The sequence below is a fragment of the Chiloscyllium punctatum genome, chromosome 12 (genome assembly GCF_047496795.1).
Source record: "Chiloscyllium punctatum isolate Juve2018m chromosome 12, sChiPun1.3, whole genome shotgun sequence".
Classification (NCBI taxonomy): Eukaryota; Metazoa; Chordata; class Chondrichthyes; order Orectolobiformes; family Hemiscylliidae; genus Chiloscyllium; species Chiloscyllium punctatum.
This window is the reverse complement of record NC_092750.1, coordinates 30,317,261-30,342,038: the sequence shown is the minus strand read 5'-3', so window position 1 is coordinate 30,342,038 and position 24,778 is coordinate 30,317,261. Positions and strand designations below refer to the sequence as shown.

The 24,778-nt window shown below is 39.3% G+C and overlaps 1 protein-coding gene across 18 annotated transcripts in view; it reads left to right on the top strand.

The window, feature by feature from the left end:
- ptpdc1a (protein tyrosine phosphatase domain containing 1a) overlaps positions 1–24,778 on the top strand; it is a 139,466-nt gene that overhangs the window by 105,355 nt on the left and 9,333 nt on the right. For 17 of the 18 annotated variants that reach the window (XM_072582242.1, XM_072582253.1, XM_072582244.1 and 14 more), the window contains 2 exons: positions 13,264–13,401; positions 14,934–16,240. In XM_072582242.1, coding sequence (XP_072438343.1) covers positions 13,264–13,401; positions 14,934–16,240 — 1,445 coding nt within the window. Of the gene's footprint in view, positions 1–13,263; positions 13,402–14,933; positions 16,241–21,350; positions 21,535–24,778 lie in introns of those variants that run through there. The other variant, XM_072582256.1, reaches the window with a different exon arrangement.

The window sequence follows — 24,778 nt, the reverse complement described above, 5'->3', positions numbered from 1 at the left end:
ATTGGAGGGAGGTGAATGTTGTTCTTCGTTTCAAGAAGGGGAATAGGGAAATCGCTGGCAATTACAGACCAGTCAGTGTTACGTCTGTGGTCAGCAAGGTTTTGGAAAGAATTCTGAGGGATAGATTTATGACTATTTAGAAAAGCATAGCATGGTTAAGGCAGTCAGCATGGCTTTGTAAGGGGTAGGTCATGCCTCACAAATCTTATTGAGTTCTTTGAGGAGGTGATGAGACAGGTCGACAAAGGTCTAGTAGTGGATGTGGTTGGTATATATGGACTTCAGCAAGGCATTTGATAAGGTTCCCCATGGTAGGCTCATTCGTAAAGTCAGGAGGTATGGGATACAGGGAAATTTGGCTGTCTGGATTCAGAATTGGTTGGCTGACAGAAGGCAGAGAGTGGTTGTAGATGGAAAGTATTCTGCCTGGAGGTCAGTGGTGAGTGGTGTCCAGCAGGGCTCTGCTCTTGGGCCTCTGCTCTTAGTAGTTTTTAATAAATGACTTGGATGAGGATGTTGAGTGGTGAGTTAATAAATATGCTGATGACACAAAGGTTGGAGGTGCCGTTGATAGTATCGAGGGCTATTGCAGGCTGCAGCGTGACATAGACACGATGCAGAGCTGGGCTGAGAAATAGCAGATGGAGTTCAACCTGGATAAATGCGAAATGGCGCATTTTGGAAGGTTGAACTTGAATGCTGAATATAGGAATATAGGATTCTTGACAGTGTGGAGGAACAGAGGGCTGTTGGTGTTCAAGTGCACAGATCCCTCAAAGTTGCCACCTAAGTGGATAGGGTTGTTAAGAAAGCATATAGTGTTTTGGCTTTCATTAACAAGGGGATCGAGTTTAAGAGCTGCAAGGTTTGCTGCAGCTTTACAAGACCCTGGTGAGACCACACTTGCAATATTGTGTCCAGTTATGGTCGCCCTATTGTAGGAAAGATATGGAGGCTTTGGAGAGAGTGCAAAGAAGATTTACCAGGATGCTGCCTGGACTGGAGGGCTTGTCTTTTGAAGAGAGGTTGACTAAGCTTGGACGTTTCTCTCTGGAGAGAAGGAGGAAGAGAGATGACCTGATCAAGTTATACAAGGCATGGATAGAGTCAATAGCCAGAGACTTTTCCCCAGAGCTGAATTGACTGGCACAAGGAGTCATAGTTTTAAGACATTCGGAGGAAGATATAGAGGAGACATCAGAGGTAGGTTCTTTGTGCACAGAGTTGTGAATGCATTGAATGCATTGCCAGCAGTGGTGGTGGAAGCAGAGTCATTAGGGACATTTAAGCGACTGCTGGACATGCACATGGACAGCAGTGAATTGAGGGATGCATAGGTTAGGTTATTTTATTTTAGAGTAGGAATAATCCTTGGCACAAGATCGTGGGCCGAAGGGCCTGTTCTGTGCTGTATTTTTCTATGTTGTACTTAGTGAAGAATTTATAGCTTCTCATCTGCTCTTGTGACCATAGTATTTGTGGTGGAGGCAGATTCAATTGCGGCATTCAGGAGGGAAGTGAACTATTATCTTAAAAATAACCATGTGTGGATTTGCAGGGAGAAGATGAAAATGATTTGGAGTTAACACAAACACAATTGGCTGAAAGATGGCTTCCTGTGATGTAACAACTCTGTGACAGAAATGTTATTTCAAGTAGACTTAGTGATGTTGACAAGGAAGAACACCGCAAGTAGGAAGAATAGTGTGGACAAGTTCAATGCAGATTATGAGAAAAGGTGGAATGACACATGTGATGGTGATCAAATTACTGGTGGAGATGCCTAGAATCCGTGCAGTCATTAATTTAGATCAAGACTGATTTCTATTACAACTCCATTTCACTGCCTTTCTTCCCCTTGATACTTTTGCCCAACTAAAATCTTCCAACTGCAACTTTGAAAATCTTATTTGAGCCAGAATCTGCAACATTTCCCCTTTGTTTGCAAATTGCTTCTCTGATTTCACAGTTTCTCTATCGACCTATTGATTCTCTATATGATCTTAAATACCTCTGTTAGGTCATCCTTCAATCTTCTAACTTCAAGGCAATACAAGCTAATTCATCTTTTAAACCCAGGCATCATTCTGGTGTATCTGTGCAGTACTACTCCGAAACCAACATTTTTTTATCTTTTCTAAACTTCAAAGTCCAAAACTGAATGTAGTTAGGAAGAGTTTAAATGAGACTCTGGGAAACTAATACATTGCTTTTGTATTTGAATTCTAACAAATTTCTGCATCATCTTGTAGACTTGCTTTTGACAATTTGTGAACATTGTCACTTGTTCAAAAGCAAAACTGCAAATGTGAAAATTTGAACAAAATGGATAAAGTTGGAAATACTCAGCAGGTCAGGTAGCATCAAAAGAGACAGAAAAAGAGTTAAAACTTCAGTTGAGTAATCTTACACCAGGATTATGTGTAACCTTTTCCAATCTAAAAATGGAAGCCCTTATGCTTCCAAACATTGAACATTATCTGTCATTGTCTTGCCAATCTCTTATCTATGTTTATATGTAATTTCCTGTCCTCAATTGCACAACTTATTGATATACAGTTCATTTATTCATCCAAGTCATTAATGTCATAAAATAATAAATGATCTGGTGTAAAGGAACACTTCAGCCTATGATACCCATACCAGCTTTTTGAAAGGGCTAAACAATTCACCATAGCCCTGTAAATTTTCTCTTCAGTGCTAATCCATTTCCTGTTTAGAAGCTATTATTCAATCTGTCTCCACTATTTCTCCCAGGCAGTACATTCAAGATCATCATGTTTTGAATGTAGTATTATGTCAAAAATATAAATTTAAGGGAATGCATAAAACATTCTGGACAAGGCAGGTGACCTAAAGGCACAATAAAGGTAAATGGGTATGATTTAATTACTGTTACAGAAACATGTCTGCATGGGAACTGTATAGTCATGATATATGACTCTTGGGAAAGACAGATAAGAAGGAAATGAAAGTAGAGTTGTGCTGATAATAAGGGATGGAATCAGTATATTAGTAAGGGAGTGTCTTGATCGAAAGAACAATGTGTGGAATCATTTTGGGTGAAGCTAAGAAACAGCAAAGGCAGCAAAAATGGGTTTAAGTTATTTATAGGCCACCAAATGGTGTGGGACATGGAATAAATATGAAACGAGAAACTACAAAGTTATCATTGGGTGCCTTCAACCTGTATATAGGTTGGTTAAGCTAAGTGAGCATGAAAACTGGAGGATAAGTATCTGGAGTCTGTTTCTGGATGGCTTTCTAAAACATGGTGTTGAGGAGCTGACTCGAGGATAGGCTATTTTAGATCTAGAATGATGTAATGAAAAAGTGCTAATTCATAATCTTGTTATGTAAGAATCTTTAGGGATGAGTGACCACAATGATGTAATTTACATAACATTGACATTTTGATAGTAAGGTTGTTTAACGTGACACAAGGATGTTAAATTTGAATAAGGAAAATTATGAAGGCATGACGCACAAATCGCTAAGGTGGATTGTGAAAGTACATTAAAAGGCCTGACTGTACATAGACAATAGTACTTTAAAGATAATCAAATGACTACAGCAATTATACATTCCTTCAAGGTACAAAACTCAACAAAGATCAGTCAATGAGGGATGTTGAAAGAAGGTTAAGCATTGTAAACGATTAAAATAAAAGGTTTATAATGTTAACCTGAAAATCTGATAGGCTTTCAGAGTATAGCAAAAGGAGGTCTAAAAATCTGATAAAGAAAGGGAGGACACAATATGAATGCAATTTAATGAAAAAACTTAATGACAGTCAAAGCTTTCAGAAGTATGTTTTTAAATCAGCACATTAAAAAAGCTTCACTCAGATGAATGTTGGACCTATTCTCGGCAGAGTCAGCAATATTTATAATGAGAAATGGCAGAGAAGTTAAGTAATTTTTAGCACTGAGGAGGATACAAGAAATCTCCCAGGATTAAAGATCTGCATCGAGAGAGAATGATAAGTTGATGGAAATTAATATTTAATAAAAATGTTATATTGGAGACATTTTGGTGCTAAAAGCTGATAAGTCCACAGAACCTGATATTCTACAAACCAGAGTGTTGAATGAGGTAACTGTAGAGATAGTTGATGCATTGGTGATCTTTCAAATTCTGTAGATTTGTGAATGATTCCAGATGATTGGGAGCAGATCATTGTCAAAGCACTATTTCAGAAGAAAGTGAGAGTGAAAACAGAGAACTACAAGTCTGTTAGCCTTACATCTTTTCATGAAAATGTTAGAATCTATTAGAAAAGATGTGGTAAATGGATGCTTGAATGATAACGATCTGATTGAACATAGTCAACATTGATTTGCAAATGGGAAGTCGTTTGACAAGCCTGTTGGAAATTTTTGAGACTGTTACTAATAAAATTGAAAAAGGGGAGTTAATGGATGAAGTATTGAATTTTTGAGAAAGTTTCTAACTGGACAGGAATTTGGTTAGCAAAACTGATACACATGCAGTAAGAGGCAATATACTGGCATGGATGAAGCATTGGGTAACTGTGACTAGTGGTATACTGCAAAGATCACTTCTTGAGCACCAATCATTCACAATATATATCAATGATTTGCATATGTTGGAATCAAATGTAATATTTACTGATGATATGAAGCACTATTTTCCCTGGAGTGTTGGAGGCTGAGGGGTGACCTTAGAGCTTTATAAAATCACGAGGGGCAGGGATAGGATAAACAGGCAAGGTCTTTTCACTGGGGTGGGGGAATCCAAAGCTAGAGGGCATAGATTAAAGGTGAGAGAGGAAAGATACAAAAAGGAACCTAAGAGGCAACTTTTTCATGCAGAGGATGGTATATGTTTGGAATGAGTTGCCAGGAAAAATGATGGAGGCTAATACAATTACAACAGTTAAAAGGCATCTGGATGGATGTTTTAACAGGAAGGGTTTAGAAGGATATCGACCAAATGCAGGCAATTTATATAGGATATCTGGTTTGCATAGATTAGTTGGACTGAATTATTTGTTTCCATGCTGCATATCTGTAAGCAGGAATGTATGTTGCAAGGAATATTAAAGTGACTCCAGGAGATTTAGATAGGCTTACTGAGTGGTCGAGAACATGGCAGGTGAAATATAATTTGGAAAAATGAGAAGTTATCCAATATGAGAGAAGAGACGTGTGCACTGTACTGTATTTGTTAAATGATAAGAAATTAGAAAGTGTAGATACATATAGGGAACTATGTATTCTTGATGCTAAATCACTGAAAGCTAACATACATTTTCAACAAGCAACTAGGAAGGCAAATAGAATTTTACTCTTTATTGCAAGAGGATTTGAGTACAGGTGTAGTGAATTGTTGCTTTAACTATATAGAAGCTTGGGCTTGACTGCATTTGGAGTACTGTTTGTAATTTTGCTCTCCTTACCTCAGGAAGGATTTGTTGCTATAGAGGAAGTGCAACAAGGTTCACCAGACTTGTTCTAGGATGACAGGAAAGAAAAAAGTAGAAAAAGTGGATCTGTATTTTCTAGAGTTTCAAAGGCTGTAAGGTGATCTCATTGAAACTTCCTAAACATTTAAAGGGATAGACAAGGTAGATACAGGTAAGATGTTTCTCCTGATTTGGGAGTGTAGAGCCTGGGGCTCAAATTAAAAACAAAGAGGATGCCATTTGGACCAAGATGAAGAGCATTTTTATTACTGAGGATTGTGAATCTGTGGAAGCTCAGATTTTGGGTGTTTACAATCGAGATTGATAATCAGAAATCTATCAATGGCATAAAGGGTTAAGAAGATAATATGGCTACAAGGCATTGAAATGTTTGATCAGCCATGATTGTATTAAGTGGTGGAGTAGGTTTGAGAGACTTAATAAAGAACAATACAGCACAGGAACAGGCTCTTGTGACCTCCAAGCCTGTCCCAGCACATTTTGCCCTTCCCAATAAAATTGGACAGGACCCATATCCCTGCATTCCCTTCCTCTTCATGCTTCATCCAGGTGCTTCTCAAATGCTGCTACTCTGTCTGCTTCCACTACAACCTCTGGCAACATGTTCCAGGCACTCACCAGCCTTTGAGTGAAAAACATCTCTCGCACATCTCTCGCACATCTCGCACATTGAACCGGTGTCCCCTAATTGTTGACCACTGGCTTCATGCTTTCCACTCTATCCATTGCCATTCACAATCTTATAAACTTCTGTCAGGTTGCACCTCAACTTCCTGCATTCCAATGAAAACAAACCTAGTCTATCCAACCTTCCTGCATAGCTAAAATATCCATACTAGGCAACGCCCTGGTAAACCTTTTCTGTAGCTTTGCCAAAGCATCCACATCCTTCTGGTAGTGTGGTGACCAGAACTGTTTGCAGTATTCTAAGTGTGGCCTAATTAAAGTTCTTTAAAACTGCAGCATCACTTGTCTATCCTTATACTCAAAGCCCCTTTCAATGAAGGCAAGCATGCTCTTGGCCTTTCTTATTACCTTATCTACCTGCACTGCCACCTTCAGTGATCTGTGGACCTTCACACTCAGATCCCTCTGCATATCAATACTCGTAAGGGTTTTGCCATTCACTGTACAATTTCCACTTGTAATTGACCTTCCAAAATGCATCACCTCACATTTGTCTGGATTAAACTTCACCTGCCATTTTTCTGCTGATGCCTCCAACTGATATATATCCTACTGTATCCTCTGACAATCCTCCTCACTTTCCACAACTCGACTGATCTTTGTATCATCTGCAAACGTACTAATTAGATCAGTTGAATTTTGTTCCAAATCATTTATGTGGTCATGAACAGCAGAGATCCCACACTGATCTCTGTAGAACTCTACTAGTCACAACTCTCCATTCCACTGCTGCTTTCTGTTTCCTATTACTAAGTCAGTTATGTATCCATCTTGTCAGCTTACTCCTGATATCAAGTGACTTCATCTTTTGTACCAGTCTGCCATGAGGAACCTTGTCAAAGATTTTACTGAAGTCCATGTAAATGATATCAACCACTTTCCCTCATCAATCATCTTTGTCACCTCCTCAAAAAATTCGTTAGTGAGGCATGACCTCCCCCACGCAAAATCGTTCTGTCTATTGCTAATAAGTCCATTTACTTCTAAATGCGTATTGACCTTGTCCCTGAGAATCTTTTCTCCTAATTTCCTTACTACCACCATGAGACTCACAGGATTATCCCTGTTACCCTTCTTAAGCAATGGGACAATATTGGTTATTCTCTAGGACTTCCTCTCTCCCTATGTTCCTATCATAACTCAATGTTTAAAAATAGATTTCCCCTTGATACTTCTGGTTCTTTTTGTGAATTACCATAATTCTGTGCCTTCTAATTTCTGATTACTGAAAATAAAATATTTTTATTTCCTTTAGCAAAACTCTTAATGACTTCGCGTAACGTTATTTGCCCACCCATGAAACATCTCAGCTGTAAGAACAACACACAACTTTTTCTAACCTCTCCATGGAACTGAAATTGTTCATCCCTAGTAATAATTCAGGAAAGATATATTTTTCAACCCCATTCTCCTGCCATTTTGCCATAACCTTTTGATTCCTTTACTAATCAGCAGGTTTCTTAGCAATACCCTGATACTTGTGACATTATGTCATCAAATCTCATCAATACTTTAGAAAAAAAAATCCTTTTCAGATGTAGCTTTATAAGTCCCTCAATTATATGACCATAAGATATAGGAGCAGAAATTAGGCCGTTCAACCCATCGGGCCTGCTCTTTCATTCAGTCATGGCTGAGAAGTTTCTCAACCCCATTCTTCCATTTTCTCCCGTAACCCTTAATACTCAAGAACTATCTATCTCAGTCTTTAAATATACTCAATGACCTGGCCTCCACAGCCTTCTGTGGCAATGAATTCCATAGATTCAACATTCTTTGGCTGAAGAAGTTTCTCCTTATTTCTGTTCTGAAAGGTCATACCTTTACTCTAAGTTTGTGGCTATGTCCTTGTCTCTCCTACCACTGGAAACATCTTCCTAACATCTATTCTGTCCAGGACATTCAGTATTCTGTACATTTCAATTAGGCCCCCCTCATCCTTCTAAACCCCATTGAGTAAAAACCCACATATGTTCCTCATACATTAAGCTTTTCATTCCTGGCACCATTCTTGTGAGCTTGCTGTGAACACCCTCCAGGGTCAGTACATCCTTCCTGAGATATGGGGCCCAAAACAGCACACAATACTCCAAATGTGGTCTGATTCAGAAGTACAGCCCTACTTTTATATTTAAGTCCTCTCAAAATAAATGCTGTCATTGCATTTGCCTTCCTAACTACTGACTCAACCTGCAAGTTTACCTTGAGAGAATCCTGGACTAGAACTCCTAGGTCTGTTTGCACTTCAGAATTCTGAATTTTCTCTCCATTTAGAAAATAGTCCATGCCTCTATTCTTCCTACCAGAGTACATGACCTCACACTTTCCCATGTTGTACTCCATCTACCATTTCTTTACTCACTCTCCTAATCTGTCCAAATCCTTCTGCAGCATCCCTGCCTCAATGCTACCAGTCCCTCTACCTATCTTTGTATTGTCTACAAACTTAGTCAGAATTCCCTCAGTTCCTTCATCTAGATCCTTATACTGCCTCAATGATTTCAATTCACTTACCATTTTTGTGATTGTGCTCCCTGCATTCTGGGAACTCAACTCCAGTGCTTACCCAAAGTTCTGTCTGCAGACAGCTAGCTTCGCCAAACTGGTACTACTCCTATAATTCTCTGAATTCTGATCTTGCTCAGCTGCGCCATGCAAATACTACTTGTGGACTTCCTTCATGCCTGCACTTCACAGTTGCACTGAAGTATTATGGTTCACAGACTTTTTTTGAGCCCTAAGAGTCCCAGGACAATTACTGTGTTTAACTGCCTGGAGTCTACTGGTAGCCCTTGTGCTGTCTGAAACCACATCTTTGCTTCAGTCCCTTCTCAGTTTTGACTAATTCTGACTGTTCTGTGTGATCTATTGAAAATGTTACAACACGTCCTGCTATTATTACTAGGTAAAACCAAGCATAGCTGTTCCTGAATGTTATGAAATTTACTCAGGTGACTTGTAAATTACAAATGGAAACAGAATAATGGATTTCATCACAAAACATTGAGCAGAACTTTTTTATCTTTCTGTTTATAAAACTGAAGATTTTGCATGCCTTATTAACAACTTTCTCATCTTCTCCTGCTAGTTTCAAAAATTTGTGTATGTATCGTTGTGTCTCTGTTCTCACAACCTGCTTAAAATTACAGTATTTTTTTTTCAAGCATCGATGAAGTTTTCTTTGCATTAGTGTTTATGAGGGTTCTGCACCACCAGTGTTAGGCTGACTGGCCTGTAGTTACCCGGATTTTTCTTATTCTTACCTTTATGATCCCTTTTTGAACAGGTATGAAATGTTTACAATCCTCAGGTGCTACTTTCACATACAACTTCAACCATTACTTCAACCACCACAACATAGTGTGGCCTGACCATATCGTGGTGACTTCCCTACTTTATACAGTGTAGCCAGGTACATCACTATTATGAATAGCTTGGTAGCATTGCTTGTCACATCTTGCCAATGATAGAACTTTCCCAGTATTCCTACTTTGTGATATTTTTCCAACACATATCTTCAATTTGTGTACTTCGCAAGCTTTATCAAGTGCATTTATAAGAATATCAGAATAGCTGAGGATCCGAACCCTGCACGATTACACTGTATACAGATTTTAACTTCTGTGAGGAAGTGACAACTCAAATGAACTGTGTTTAAACTTATGCTGTGGTGTACCACAACTTCCATAAATATTACACAAGAAAAGGTTAATGATTCAATTCAAAACTGTAGGGATTCTGGGTAATTTCTAGGAATCGATAAAACTGGTTGAACCATAGGAAACAATGTGTAAGTGTTTGAGTTATGTATGATTGCAGAATAATGAGTGGGATGCCTCCAGGCTCAGTGCTGGAATCACTGCTGTTTCTAATTTATGTAATCACTTTTGATGTAGAAACTGGTTAAATTTGCAGATGATACCAGACTAGGGACTGAAAGTAGTTTGGAGATAACAGAAGGAGTTGGACAAGATATGTAAATGGAACAATGGCAGAAAAATATTCATGTAAAGGTGATGTAGCCATAATTTTACTGGACCATCAGGCTACACTCTCATTCAAGAGAGATGATTGGTAGTGGTTTCAGTGGAGGGTCACCACACCTCCACAGAGGGGCGAGGTTGAGAGGGAAAGTCCTTTGTGGTAACTTCAGCCAGTGCAGGAATTGAAGCTATGCTGGTTGTCCAGCCCAAGTAAGCTGACTAATCCCCTTAAACATTTATGTCAGGTATAATAGAAAAAAACAGATTAGCAATATGCCATGAATAATTCCACAGTCTTGCTAGATGAACAAGATCTAGTCATAGGATCCCTTATGTGGAAGCAGGCCATTTGGGCCATTGATCCTCTGAAGAACATTCTTCGGAATGCTCAGACCCATCCTACTGACCTATCCCTGTAACCCTGCATTTCCCATGGGTAGTCCACTGACCTGCCAATCCCTGAACATTATGGGCAATTTAGCATGACTAATCCATTTAACCGGCACATCTATGGACTGTGGCAGGAAACTTGAGCACCTGGTGGAAATCCATGCAGACACAGGGAGAATGTGTAAACTCTACACAAATAGTCGCCCGAGAGTGGAATCGAACCAGTGTCCCTGGTGCTGTGAGGCAGCAATGCTAATCACTGAGTTACCGTGCAGCCCAATAGAGTCCAAGTAAATTAAAAATTAAACATGATTGATTAATGCACATTAGCAATCAACAAAGCGAACAAGATCACAAAATACAAGATCAGAATAGTAAAATAGTAATTTATAAGATACATTGATTGAATTTCATGGTGATTGAAATTGCAGTTTGAATAATGTAAGCAGTTCTAGTTACCAAGAAATTAGAACTTCAAAGTGCAGGGGTCAGTGCAGAGAACAGTAAGGTTTGGTAACAGTATGGTTTATCATTACCTGGTTCTAATATAATAATGTTTGCTGAATGTAGGTACCCAGGATATCTAATTAGATGAGATGAGATTTCCTACAGTATGGAAACAGGCCCTTTGGCCCAACAAATTTACACTGACCCTCCGAGGACTAATCCACTCGGACTTATTCCCCTACCCTATATTTATCCCTGACTAATGCACCTAACACTATGGGTAACTTAGCATGGCCAATTTACCTGACCTTGGATTGTGGGAGGAAACTGGGGCACCTGGAGGAAGCCTATGCAAATACAGGGCGAATGTGCAAACTCCATACAGACAGTCGCCCGAGGCAGGAATTGAACCCGGGCCCCTGGTGCTGTGAAGCAAAAGTGCTAACCATTGAGCTACTGTGCTGCCTTAGATCCATTTTGTAAACCATGACCGGTACCATCCTAGAAAGACATGTGCAGTGGACAAGTGTGAACCCTGCCTGCAAGTTATTCTCCAAATCATTTGTGGGCGGCACGGTGGCACAGTGGTTAGCACTGCTGCCTTGCAGCGCCAGAGACCCGGGTTCAATTCCTGCCTCAGGCAACTCTGTGTGGAGTTTGCACATTCTCCCCGTGTCTGCCCGGGTTTCATCCGGGTGCTCCAGTTTCCTCCCATAATAAAAATGTCCAGGTTAGGAGAATTGGCCATGCTAAATTGCCCGTAGTGTTAGGTGAAGGGGTAAATGTAGGAGAATGGGTCTGGGTTGGTTACGCTTTGGCGGGTCGGTGTGGAGTTGTTGGGCCGAAGGGCCTGTTTCCACACTGTAAATAATGTAATGTAATCTAATCTAATCCCATATACCAACTCATTTGTTCCTTCATTGTCACTCGATCAATGATCTGAAATTCCTGCTCTGACCCTGCTATGGGTGTAGATAGAGCAAATGAATTGTAACTCATCATCACTTTCTCAAGGGCAGCTTGGGATAGGTGACAAGTAAGAGCCTTGTCAATGGTGCACATGTCCCAGGAGTGATAGTGTTAAAAGTAAACCTTTAGAGATTGACTTTTGGAGTAGCACCAAATCACACTTTCTTTGCAAGTGGCTTCAACAACATGGCCATGACTTGAAAAGTCATGGAATTGGTGGTGGGTAAGGAAAAATGTTGGCATAGTGGTAATGTCACTGACCTAGCAGTCCATAGTCTGTTGGCCCAGTTTAATACTCTATGATATGGATTCAAATCCCACCACAGCAGATGGTTGAATTTAAATTAACCTGGAGTGGAAAGCTGGATTCAGGAATGGTGACCATTGAAAGCATTGTTGTTTCAACCCATTTGGTTTACTGATGTCATCAAGAGATGGAAATCTCCCATCCTTATCTAATCTAGTCTATATATGATTCCAGATCCACAGCAATATGGTTAACTCTTAACTGGCCTCTGAAACCCCTCACAAGCCACTTACTTCAAAGGCTCTTGGAAATGAGCAACAAATGCTGGTATTACCAGCAAGATCCCCATTTCATGAAAGAAATAATGCAAGGTTGTTCAGACAATTGCTGTCAGTTTGAACCGACATCTTGTATCTACTTTTTATTTTTGCCTGTGACTGCTTAGATTCTTGTCCCTTTAGCCTTACTAAAGACCTCTAATTAGTTGTTATGCCTTCGAAACTATTCCAATGGCTTTCCAAAATTCCTCTTATTTTGATAACCTAATTGCTCCTTTCTTCCTAAATTTTGTTTCCATGTAATTTCCTATTTAAGTGCTTCCTATCCTTGCCCAAGGTTAAAAATCACACAACACCAGGTTATAGTCCAACAGGTTTAATTGGAAGCACACTAGCTTTCAGAGCGACGCTCCTTCATCAGGTGAAGGAGCATCGCTCCGAAAGCTAGTGTGCTTCCAATTAAACCTGTTGGACTATAACCTGATGTTGTGCGATTTTTAACTTTGTGCACCCTAGTCCAACACCGGCTTCTCCAAATCTTGTCCAAGGTTGTATTTGATGTTATGCCATTGATGTAACCTCAGAAAAATATGGTGCAAACCATCCCATCCAATTGGTGTCAAATTGAAAATCAGAGTTTCTTCTCTGTCTGCAGTCAGACTGCAAATTAAGTCCAGGAACATTGCAAACTTTTCCTATACAAAGATTCTGAGGAAGAATTCCATTTAGTCTTTAAAGGACATGAACGAACAAACCAAAAACTTCATCCACACTTAAAATTTAATGAATATATTTTAAAATTTTTGTTTTCAGATTACTTTTATAATTTTGGATGGAAAGACTATGGCGTGGCTTCTCTTACCACAATTCTTGATATGGTCAAAGTTATGGCTTTTGCCCTACAAGAAGGAAAAGTGGCTATTCACTGTCATGCTGGACTTGGAAGGACAGGTAAACACGGTACCTCTTTGTAGTTTTTATCTGTAGGTGTTTGTGGTTTTCTGTCAGAATTCAATATGAACCAAATAATTATTTGATTGATTATGTTATTTACTAAACCATATTAAAGTTCACAGTCAGTGTCATTGTTTACAATAAGCTAAATTGATTACATGCACAAATGGTAATTAATATCTAACATAATGTTAGACAGTCCAATGCTCTGCCGTCACTGCAGAATTGTGGGAGTTTCTGCCTAGCATTGAGAATCTGGGCAACCATAAAGCTGCAAGTGTCTGCATCTTGAGGAATTAGCTCTGCTATACTAAGTTGGAGTGTGTATTACAGTTATTATGACATATCAGGGAAGAGCTGTCAGGATGCCTAGATTCAGGAAGTGCTCTTGCATCTTCTATTGGGAAACAATGCATATTTGGTAGGTGATCATGAACAAGAGGCCATGACTGCAAGGTTGGCAGTTTACATGTACCTTTGGTACATTACTGAAGATGCTTCTGCCTTTGCTGTTATTTAACAGACTGAGATTCTTGCCTATTTGGATGAGAGTAAAATTGCACCTTAGATACGCTTATGGCAATGTTATACAGCAGATCTTCAAGTCGGGGCCATGTTCTCTGCAGTCATGACCAGGAGTTCCAAAATATTAAGGTTTTCTTGCCAGATGCTTGAGTTAAGGTATTCAAACACATACAAACACAGCAGGCTATTTAGCCCCTCAAACCTTTCCATCATTTAGTGAGGTCAGTGCTGAAGTGCACATTAACTTCATGAGATCCTTTGTACTCTTGGTTGGCAAAATTATATCAATTTTGAATTGAAATCAATAATTTCTCTACCATCAGTTGGCTGTAGGAATGTGTTCCAGAGTTCTAACACCAGAAGTGTCTCTTAATTTTACTATTGAAATATCTTGGTCTAATTTTTAGGATATTGCTCTTAGACCTAAGGCAAATAGAGAGAAGCTAATGATCCAATTAATCTCATCGTGTTGGGGAGGTGATTGTTATTTGATACACTTACATATTGGGTATGAGAGTGACATACATGGGTCTGCAGCCAGAGGATTAAACTTAGTGTTCAGTAATGTAAGAACCTCTTTTTCTTTCTTCAGAATATCTTGCCTAATGTTCAGTGCAGTTTTTTCTTTGGTTATTACCAGACCATGCATTACCCTGTGGTTTTCAAGGAAGTGATTGGTATCTCCTAGATCATTGGGATGTGTTATTTTTTGAGAAGTTATACAAAGTCTTTTGTGGAAATTTTCTCACCCCAGTTCATAGGAGCATTTAATCTGACAATGGAAATTCACCTTTGTAGACACAGCTATTTTTACATATATATTTCCTTTGCTGCTTGGTTTAGAGATATTTCATTCTAAACATCTGAAATTTTATCTGACATGCCTTTACTATAATGTAGGAAAAACAAAAAAAAGTTTTATTTCTATATTGCATATTCAAGTCAAAGGATATTTAATTCTGAATAACTTTGTTGAATTTTGATATTCCCTTGTATCTCCTTAGGTGTCCTAATAGCTTGTTACCTAGTCTTTGCAACAAGAATGAGTGCAGACCAAGCAATACTGTTTATTCGTGCTAAGAGGCCAAATGCAATTCAGACTCGTGGGCAGTTGTTGTGTGTGCGGGAATTTTCCCAGTTCCTGATTCCATTACGAAATGTATTTTCCTGCTGTGATCCAAGAGCCCATGCTGTTACAATCTCTCAGTATCTCATTCGCCAGCGCCACCTGCTGCACGGATATGAAGCACGACAACTCAGACATGTCCCAAAAATAATTCATCTGACCTGCAAATTGTTATTAGACTTTGCAGAAAACAGGCAATTGATTGAAGAAGGTAATATAGAAATCCCAGATCTTACAGCCGAAATTGAAAAAACAGTGTCACAATTAGGGGTAGTGCAACTGGATAAAGAATTTGATGGCCAAGGCTTTGATATGGGAGATCATTTTGAGCACACTGCGACTGAATTTATTCCCAACGATTCAGCATTGATGAGTGAGCAAGAATTTGACCCTCTTTGGAAAAGGCGTAATGCAGACTTCCTTCAGCCCTTGTCTCACTTGAAAAAACGTCTCAGCTACAGTGAATCAGATCTTCATAGAGCTGAACTCTTTACAGAGCAAAGTGAAACACCTTTTACAGTACCCACACAGGTTGCTTTCTCCAGCAAGTTCCATCAGCAAAGTTTGTCTCAGCTCAATCTCAGACAGCCCAGTCCAATGCCAGTGGACACAAATCAGATCAGCCCAACAGTTCTGAAAGTACCAGAGCTTTGTCTTATTAAGCAAAGTCCATCATTTACTTTTAAATCTAATCAATGGGAATGTCAAAAATCTTGTAATGCAAATGACCAAAAAGTGGAATCTCCTCTTTTTGTAAGGAGAAAACTATCAAAAGAAATCCATAGAACATTTTCCTTAAGATCATCAACTACAGCTGCTGCGCTGAAATATTTGATTTCTGAAGCACCTGACACAGTTATCACTTCTCATGGCACTAGTGATATTAATGCAGAAGAATGTACTAGGACCAGTGCTGCCAGTAAACAGAATGCCAGGCCTGCTAAGGAAAGTTTATTCTCTTCTTCAGTTTGCAAACAATCTACAGATAAAGCTTCTTTAAATCACAAAAAAATGTTTGTGTTTGGGGATGAGGAAAGAACAGCTAACTGGTCAGCTGAAGATGTTCCATGTATCACTATACAGTCAGAATTGAGCATTGAAGGAAGAAGGTTGGCAGCAGGAAAAGCCATGGCATTTTGCATGGATTTTGATGAAGAACTCATGGATAAAGTTGAAATGTGGCAGGTAAGTTATTCTGCAAAACGTTTGTAATACAAACCTAAATGTTATGATTTCCATTTCTGACATGAATGATATAAGTTCAGTTCCCATCTTTCACCTTTTCTGTCTCTTTCCTACTAATACACTGTCTCCTAGATTTTAAATATCAACAAACCCTTCAATTCAACGCAGACTATCATTGACTCTATTATACTTAAAAAAACTGGCAGTGACATGAAACACAGGATTTTCAATCTCTTTAGCCATGACTGGGCCCCACAAAACAACACCTTTTCCTACCTCTGTAGCACCTTTGAATTCCTATTTATTTTTATCAATAGCAGTTACCTTCACAGTTTAAAGAACATTTGAAACTGAAGTTTAGTGGAAGCACATAACTCGGCTCTTCAAGATTATTGTTTATGATTTCCAATTTCACTCTGTTTAATTCCAAGAAAACTGTGTTGTATACAATGCTGATGTAAAAATTGAATTATTGGCAGATTGTGAAGACGTTTTTACAAATCATTAATTGTTTACTCATATGTAATAACCAAAGAAAGTCATTACTAATTCAATAACCAAGACTGAGCAACATGAATCCCATTTTAAAACAAAATGACAACAGCGTCTTACATTTGGGTAGATTTATCTTATTTCTCCAGATTGTAGCTGAAGAGTGCTTGCCTAAGCAAGGAGAATTTTTGAATATTTGTGAAAAAAGACACATTTTGTTGAAGCTTTATGTCTTGCGCTCATAGGACATTTGCTAGAATACCCATGACAAAGGAAAAACAGCATTTATAGTCTGAGAAGCGAGTGCTGACTGCTAGAGGTGTACCATGGAAGTTGGACCATTTTCTGCCAAACTTCCTTTAAATTTAAACCAGGCAGGTTGGTCAATGCATTTCGCTGAGGAATGAACTAGAGAATGTCTGTCACTTATTTTGTTAAATTGAAGCAAGCACAATGTGTGAATATATTGTATTAATATGTACAACTTTGAACTGTGTCACACAAAGTCTGAATGGCAATCTGAAATTGTTTGTCTGTGTAATTCTTAGGATTATTTAGCAAACTTTGTCCAATTGCATAATTTCTTCTGATGTTGGGCATTGCTTTAACTTTTGCAGTATGAGTTGGTTGACTATGAACAGTATATTAAATTTAAACAAAAAGTGATGCTTCGAGAACTGAACTGGTCCGGCAGCATCTGTGAAAACACAATCAATTAATTTTTCAAATCCAATATGACTTCTTCAGAATGGAAGAACAGTTTAAAGTTTAAACAACATCTGGCAGTTGACTGTCAGTCATCTCCGAACTGGATTATTTTCTATGACAGTGCCTTAATCAATTGGAGTTCACTGAGCAATCAAACAGCGCAGTCTTCTCATAGTATATGTTTTTTTTTTGTTTTCCTGTCTACATTGATATCCTTATGATCGTCCTGATAAGTACAATCTAAAGAGCTTTGACAAATTATTTAATTATACTCCAGCATTGCACTACCCCTGACTGCTAATATTTGTTAGTTTTTATATTGTGTTTCTTTTCTGCTTTGTTACATGAAGTTAAAAATCACACAAAACCGGTTATATAGTCCAACAGGTTTAATTGGAAGCACTAGCTTTCAGATCACTGCTTGTTCATCAGGTGGTTCTGTCCTAATGAAGGAGCAGTGCTCCGAAAGCAAGTGCTTCCAATTAAACCTGTTGGACTATAACCTGGTGTTGTACGATTTTTAACTTTGTACACCCAGTCCAACACCAGCATTTCCATATCATTGTTACATGAAAGTTGTAAACTTTTCCCATTTTTGCTCAATTCATCTGGTATATTTTTGCAGTCATCAAATGGATGAATTTCGATCCTATTTGAATGTTATTTCAATTTGAGCATTAACAATAAAATCAATTTAAATGGTCCAGTGAGAATTTCATGTGTCACCCTAATGTGAGCGGCCTCCTAAACATGCGATACAAATTGGTGAGGATGAGATAAAAGTGTATATTTGACAAATTGCAATATCACCTAGTGTTTTAAATTTTAAAACTTAGAAGCAGTGGTAGCTATTAGCCTTCCTGGGTCTTATTTATTGTTGCTGAAAGTTAGTTGACCAATTATAATTACTGTTTCTGAAGATTTTATATTAGAACAGGCATTCTTAATACTTTTTGGTTCTGAGGTCTTTCCACTTCAATCCCTCCATCTGTGTTATAAAAATTATATAGAACTCCTGTAACACAACACAAGTTTCGCTGTAAAAAATATATATCTAGTTTATCTTATTGAAGAGAATACAAACCTATATTCATAGATTATGTGGAGAACTGGAGGGTATTAAACTGTTTGGTCACTTTCAGGATTAAAATGGGGTTTTTACCAAAAGTTTGAAAGGGACCTGTGTTTTCTTGAAAGGAAGGTCAACAGTTTAATGTGGGCTATGACCCGTCTACTAGTTACAGAATGTTAAATAACTTTGGAAAATAACACTTGGGGAGATGAGATATAAGGTTAATTGCCTGTAATTACTGGATGACCTGGTTTTGGAAGAAACTTTGGGCATTCCTGTGCTGATGGTTGCTTGGCAACTCTTTCTGGATTTGGTTTTTGGTTTCACAATCCTAGGGGGTCAAAGAGGAAACCTTCAAAGCTGTAGTCTGGCTGCAAAATCGCCCTCTTTTTGGAATACCTGATAAGAGTTTCCACACGTCAGTATTTTGATTAGCTTGTGAACCTGAAATTCTGAACTGGGACCACTGTCCAAAGACATGAATGCAGAGGAACCTTGATTATCCGAACAAGATGGGCAGGCACTATTTTGTTTGGATAATTGATTATTCGGTTAATTCAATGCGTTTCCTCTGGGGCTCGGAATTTTTTATTACGTCTGCTTCCCGTTCAGAAGACAAGGTCTCGCACACCCCCAATACTGTCCACCGCCTGCCCCCAACACTGCCCCACTGCCCGCCCACCCAAACCCCCCCCCATCCAACACTGTCCCACTGCCCGCCCCCCAAACCCCATCCAACATCGCCTCGCCGCCCGCCCCCCGTACTCCGTCCAACACCGCCCCTGCCTGCCCCCAAACCCTGTCCAACACCGCCCCACTGCCCGCCCCCCCAAACCCCAGTCCAACACCACCCTACCCGTCCTCAAACCCCGTCCAACACTGCCCCCGCCTACCCCCAACCCCATCCAACACCACCCTACTGCCTGCACCCAAACCCCACCCAACACCACCCCCAAACCCTGTCCAACATTGCCCCCATCCACCCCCCCAAACCCCGTCCAACACCGCCCCACCCGTCCTCAAACCCCGTCCAACACCACCCCTGCCTGCCCCCCAAACCCCATCCAACACCACCCTACTGCCTGCATCCAAACCCCACCCAACACCGGCCCCAAACCCTGTCCAACACCGCCCCCCCCCCCAAACCCCATCCAACACCGCCCCACTGCCCGCACCCAAACCCCATCCAACACCGACTCCACCCGCCCCCCCAAACCCTGTCCAACACGACAACCCCCATCCACACCAACACATCCCCTGCCCCGCCCCCTCTCTGGGGCAGCCAGACTGGACACCAACAACAAGACTGCTGCTGCTGCTAATGCCTTTTGTGAGTCTCCAAACAGCACGTGTGCGTGCACACACACACACACACACACACAAAGCCTTTTGACAGGTTCCAACCTGTGCAATGTACAGGACAGTGTTAGAGAGATTATCTGGGGAAGAGGGGTTTAGGGTACACGTCTGTGTAGAACTCCAGAGAAAATGTGGGAAGAGAGGGAGGGGGGAGGTCAGTGATTCAGAGATGGTGCTTGTGCTCCCATCAGTCCAGGACTGTTCTCGGCAGCACTTTTAATCACTGTAGACAAAAGCCGCGATCAGTGTTGGACACAGTCTTTGTTGTAATGTTTCTGTCGCAACCTCGAGATCTTCTTTGGATAATCCGATTTTTGGATAATTGGTATTTGGATAATCGAGGTTCCTCTGTATACTTGATTTCCAACCAAACTGCAGCCTTGTTTGAAAAGATCTTCCATTCGTTGACAACAGACAGTAATTCATTTCATCAACAAGAAACGTCATTGACCATGACAATCCATCAAATCCTATCCTTTACTTCCAAACTGATGGCCAAGAAAATTGTTTTTCTTTTGTCCTTTGTTATAAAATCATCTTTGCAGAGTTTTTTTTGTGTGAGTCTCTGTTTTGGGATTGAAAAGATATATTCTGATTCTAAATCATAGCCTAGATGTTAAGCAGTTTCACCACTTTTTTTTCAGAATGAGTATTGTTTTATAATAAACTAATATTTTGAGCTCAGTAAAGCAGCCTGGCAAAGGTCTCACTTCTTCTGGATAGCAGTCTAAAAGTGAGTCAACCAGGTATTTTGGTGACCTATATTAAGAATTTTCATTCAATCGTCTGACTCATGGATTTGTGGTACTTGATTATCTGGCCATACCTCCCATCCTATCAATCTGTATATTTTTGTTAACCTTAATATGAGAAGTTCTGTCAAGATATCACTATATCTTGGAGCATACATGCATGACTTGGTTCCTGATGAAGGGCTTATGCCTGAAATGTTAATTCTCCTGCTCCTTGGATGCTGCCTGACCTGTTGTGTTGTTCCAGAACCCCACACTCGACTCTGATCTCCTCGCTTTCTCCATGCATGACTTGGTACCTTGTTTTCAAATATGTAATCGTTGACCATCCAACTTCATCTTAGTAGGTTGTGCTAAATGTAACCAATGTATTCTGTGCTACAGAACAACTCTATAACTGAAGAACCATAGAATGGCGCACACAACAGGAGACCTCTCAATCCACTAAGTTGTGCATTGACTCTTTCGAAGAATGTTTCAGTTAGTTCCACCTGCTAAATCTTTCCTACATCTTTTTAAATGTTTTCTCCTTCAAATATTTTTTATCCAATTCCTTTATATCTAATTTCTCTCAAACTATGAGAAGTACCTTTGACAATTTATTAAACATCTGACATTGAAGCCATTTCCCTTGATCAGTTCTACAATTAATTATATCCCCACCTTTTCAATTTTGGATTTGCTCAGGCAGCTTTGATTAATATTCAAACCATTATTTGTTTTTCAGCAGCAGGCATTTTGGTTCGAAGAGAGTATCATGCAATGTTATACAGCTGATTTACATCATTCACCATAATAATGATGAATTATCATCAACATCCAATTTATGGGAAGTAATGCATTTACATTATATATTCAAGTTTTGAAGAGTTTAGAATTGGTGAATAAATTGGCTTGAGTTGAAATGAACATCTGTGGCTTCATGAATTTCAGCATTCAACTTCAAAGTTGTTGCTTTGATCTCCAAGAAGAAATGGCAAGAAGTCATTTGGAAACTAGTATCCTGTTACTATAAACTGCACATGCACTCTGGTGGTGATTGTACAGATAGTGTTTACACAGTTTGACAAATGTTATGACAAGCCAAAACCCTTCCCATTTAAGGCTGAATTCTTTTGAACTGAATAAATTTTACAACAGTTCCATGGTAAATTTGAACTTTTTATAGCCCTTTAATTGTATTATAATTTATTGAAAATTTCTTATTAAGGCATTGAGTTTTGGATATTAAATAAGTTAGGTTTAAACCTAACTTCTTATTTTCAAAAAGGTTTCTAATTGCTCCCTGCATAATTTCATTAAATATTGACATAACGCCTCATTTGGTTTTTCAAAGTTGTACAAAAGGTGATGAGTATGGAAGCTATTCCCAGATGTTTTTCATGGTTACCAGGAAAGACTTTTATTTGTATACAGTATACTCTTTTAACAATGGTCAATAAATACTGGAGGGAGTAGTTTATAGGCCTCCTAACAATGGTGACATTAACCATTAAGCAAAAGGTGCTCGGAGATTCTACTAAGTGGAATGTAATTAGCATGGGGACCTTCATGTAGACTGGATAAAGCAATTTAGCAAAAACAGTTTAGAGGATGAGGTTCAGAAAAGTTTCTGGCATTGTAAAATCAACTTGGGAGCAAACTAATTTTAGATCTAAGCAGGTTTAATTAGCAATCGTAAAAGAGTATAAGAACAATAGAAATAGAAGCGTGAGTAGGCTATTTGGCCCTTCAAATATGTCTGTCACTCAACAACATGTCTGATCTTCCGTAGGCCTCAACTCTTCACTTGTGCAAGCTCATTATAATTCAGGACTCACTAATATTTTTAAAAAGTCTATGTACTACCCTTTTAGAACTTTGTGATTGAGTCTCCACATCTTTCTGTGGTACTTTACTCCAGATATTCATAGGTCTGGGAGAAGATGTTCCTTCACATCTCAGTTTTAAATGAGTGGTCTCTTTGTTGTGAACTATGTTCACTAGTTAGAGATTCTCTCCTCATCACAACATTTACCCTGTCAAGGGAAAAGATAAAATTTGAGAATTGATCAGCCAGGAATGTGAAAACGATTGTCAGATCTTTTAAGGGTACACATAAAGGAAAGTAACTAAATTAAACATTAGTCCCTTAGAGGCAGACAGGAGATTTGTTTTTAACTCACTCATGGGTTATGGACTTTGCAGGCTGGGCCAGCATTCATTACCCATTAATAGTTGCCGTTGAGAAGGGATTAGTGAGCTGCGTATTTGAACTGCTTCTAACTTCGAAGAACATTCCTGGATTTTGACTTTGTTACAGTGAAGGAACAGCTACATGGTTCCAAGTCAGGATGTTGGATGGCTTGAAGGGTACTATTTCCATATATCTTTTGCCCTTTTGTTCTGGACGGTAGTGTTTGTGGGTTTGGAAGGTAATGAACCGTGGTGAATTGTAGTTTACAAATGTTGGGGAATGAATATGGTTGGTGTTAGATGGGGTGGCAGTCAGGCAGGCTACTTTATCCTGAATGGTGTTGACCCTGTTGTTGGAGTTGCATTCATCAGCTGACTGGAAAGTATTCCACCACAATCCCAACTTTTGTCTTGCTTGTGCCTTGTAGATGGTGCATAGGCTTTTGGGAGTCAGGAACTGAATTACTCACTGCAGAATTCCTAGTCTCTGACCTGCTCTTGTTTCCACAAGGTTGTATGGTTGGTCTAGTAGTTTCTGATGAATGGTAACTGCTCCCTCTCCCAGGATGTGGAGAATGGGACAAATTTATTGATGGTAATGTCATTGAAAGTCATGGGGTGATGGTTGGATATTCTTCTGCTGGAGATGATCATTGCCTTATGGTACGAATGTTAGTTGCCACTTATCAGCACAAGCCTGAATGGTGACCAGATTTTGCTGCAGTTGGGTTTTGACTGCTTCAGTATTTGAGGAGTCAGTGAATCACAAGTCATGAGTTATGAAAACCCGTCAAAGGTCTTGAATCTGAGTTCAAAGTTTAACCCTTCCCTTCTGAAAGAAGAATCTTGAGAGATGATAGCTCTGCGACAATCTTGAAGAGTAATCTTACTTTCATCGTTCTAAGTATCTTTAATCCTTACCTACTTTCAGTCTTTGTATATGTATTTTTAGCAAATAACCTTATCAGTTTTTCACTTAAATAAATACAGACGTTTTGCAATACAGTAACCTTTGTATTATTTTAGGCTAAAACCTTGCAGATGGTAATTTAAAGGTAAAACACTCACATTGAAAGGGGGACTATGTACAAGCTGAGACAAGTTCTTAGTTCATGGACCACTCTGGAGACCTGCCTGTTCCATTGTGACAATGGATACATTGGCCTTGAAAACTGCATAAATAAAGATTAGATAAATAAGTACCAATAATGTAGGTGCAATTTATTAAGCCTATAGATTCTGGAATTTAGAAGAACAAGAGGTGATCTTATTCAAGATTATGAAGGGGCTTAACAAGGCAAAACAACTTCTTAGTATCTGCCTTTTTGAGGAACCTAGAACACGGAGAGAACAGTGCAGGGCTACTTCTGGAAGCTAATGGGGAGTATGGCAGAGCCTCTGCTAAACTCAATAGCTGAGATCAGTCCAGCAATTACATCAAGATCATTGAGGGCAGATTTTTTTTTCACCATGGATAGTAGACTAGATCACAGGCATGTCATAGCTCTTCCCTAAGTTTCACTTTGGCTGATCCCTTCCACCAGTTTTCTTGCCAAGCAATGAAGGTTAAAAGTACCCTTGTGGAAACTACTGTGCAGAAAGCAGCCATTTGGTCCATTATATGTGTGGTTTTCAACTGAAGCGCTTGACTTGAATCTTATCTCCCTGACCTTAAATAATTACAGAGTTATTAAATGATACTCATAGTCCCATATAGAAAGAATTCCAGGGTCTAATAAGCGTAACCTTCTTGTCTAAAGATATGTCTGACCCACAGAACCATGACCTTCACCACAGGTAGAACAAGGAAACAGGTCCTGATCTACTTTAGCTAGAATGGGGTTTGAATATATACTGTTGACAGTGACCATTCAGCGAACCAGCAAATCTTACCCTTACCCGCCCTATGCACACATGTGCAGGCAGAGAGGTTAAATCTGTATTTGCTAATTTAATTGAGAATAGAATACATCTGAAGAG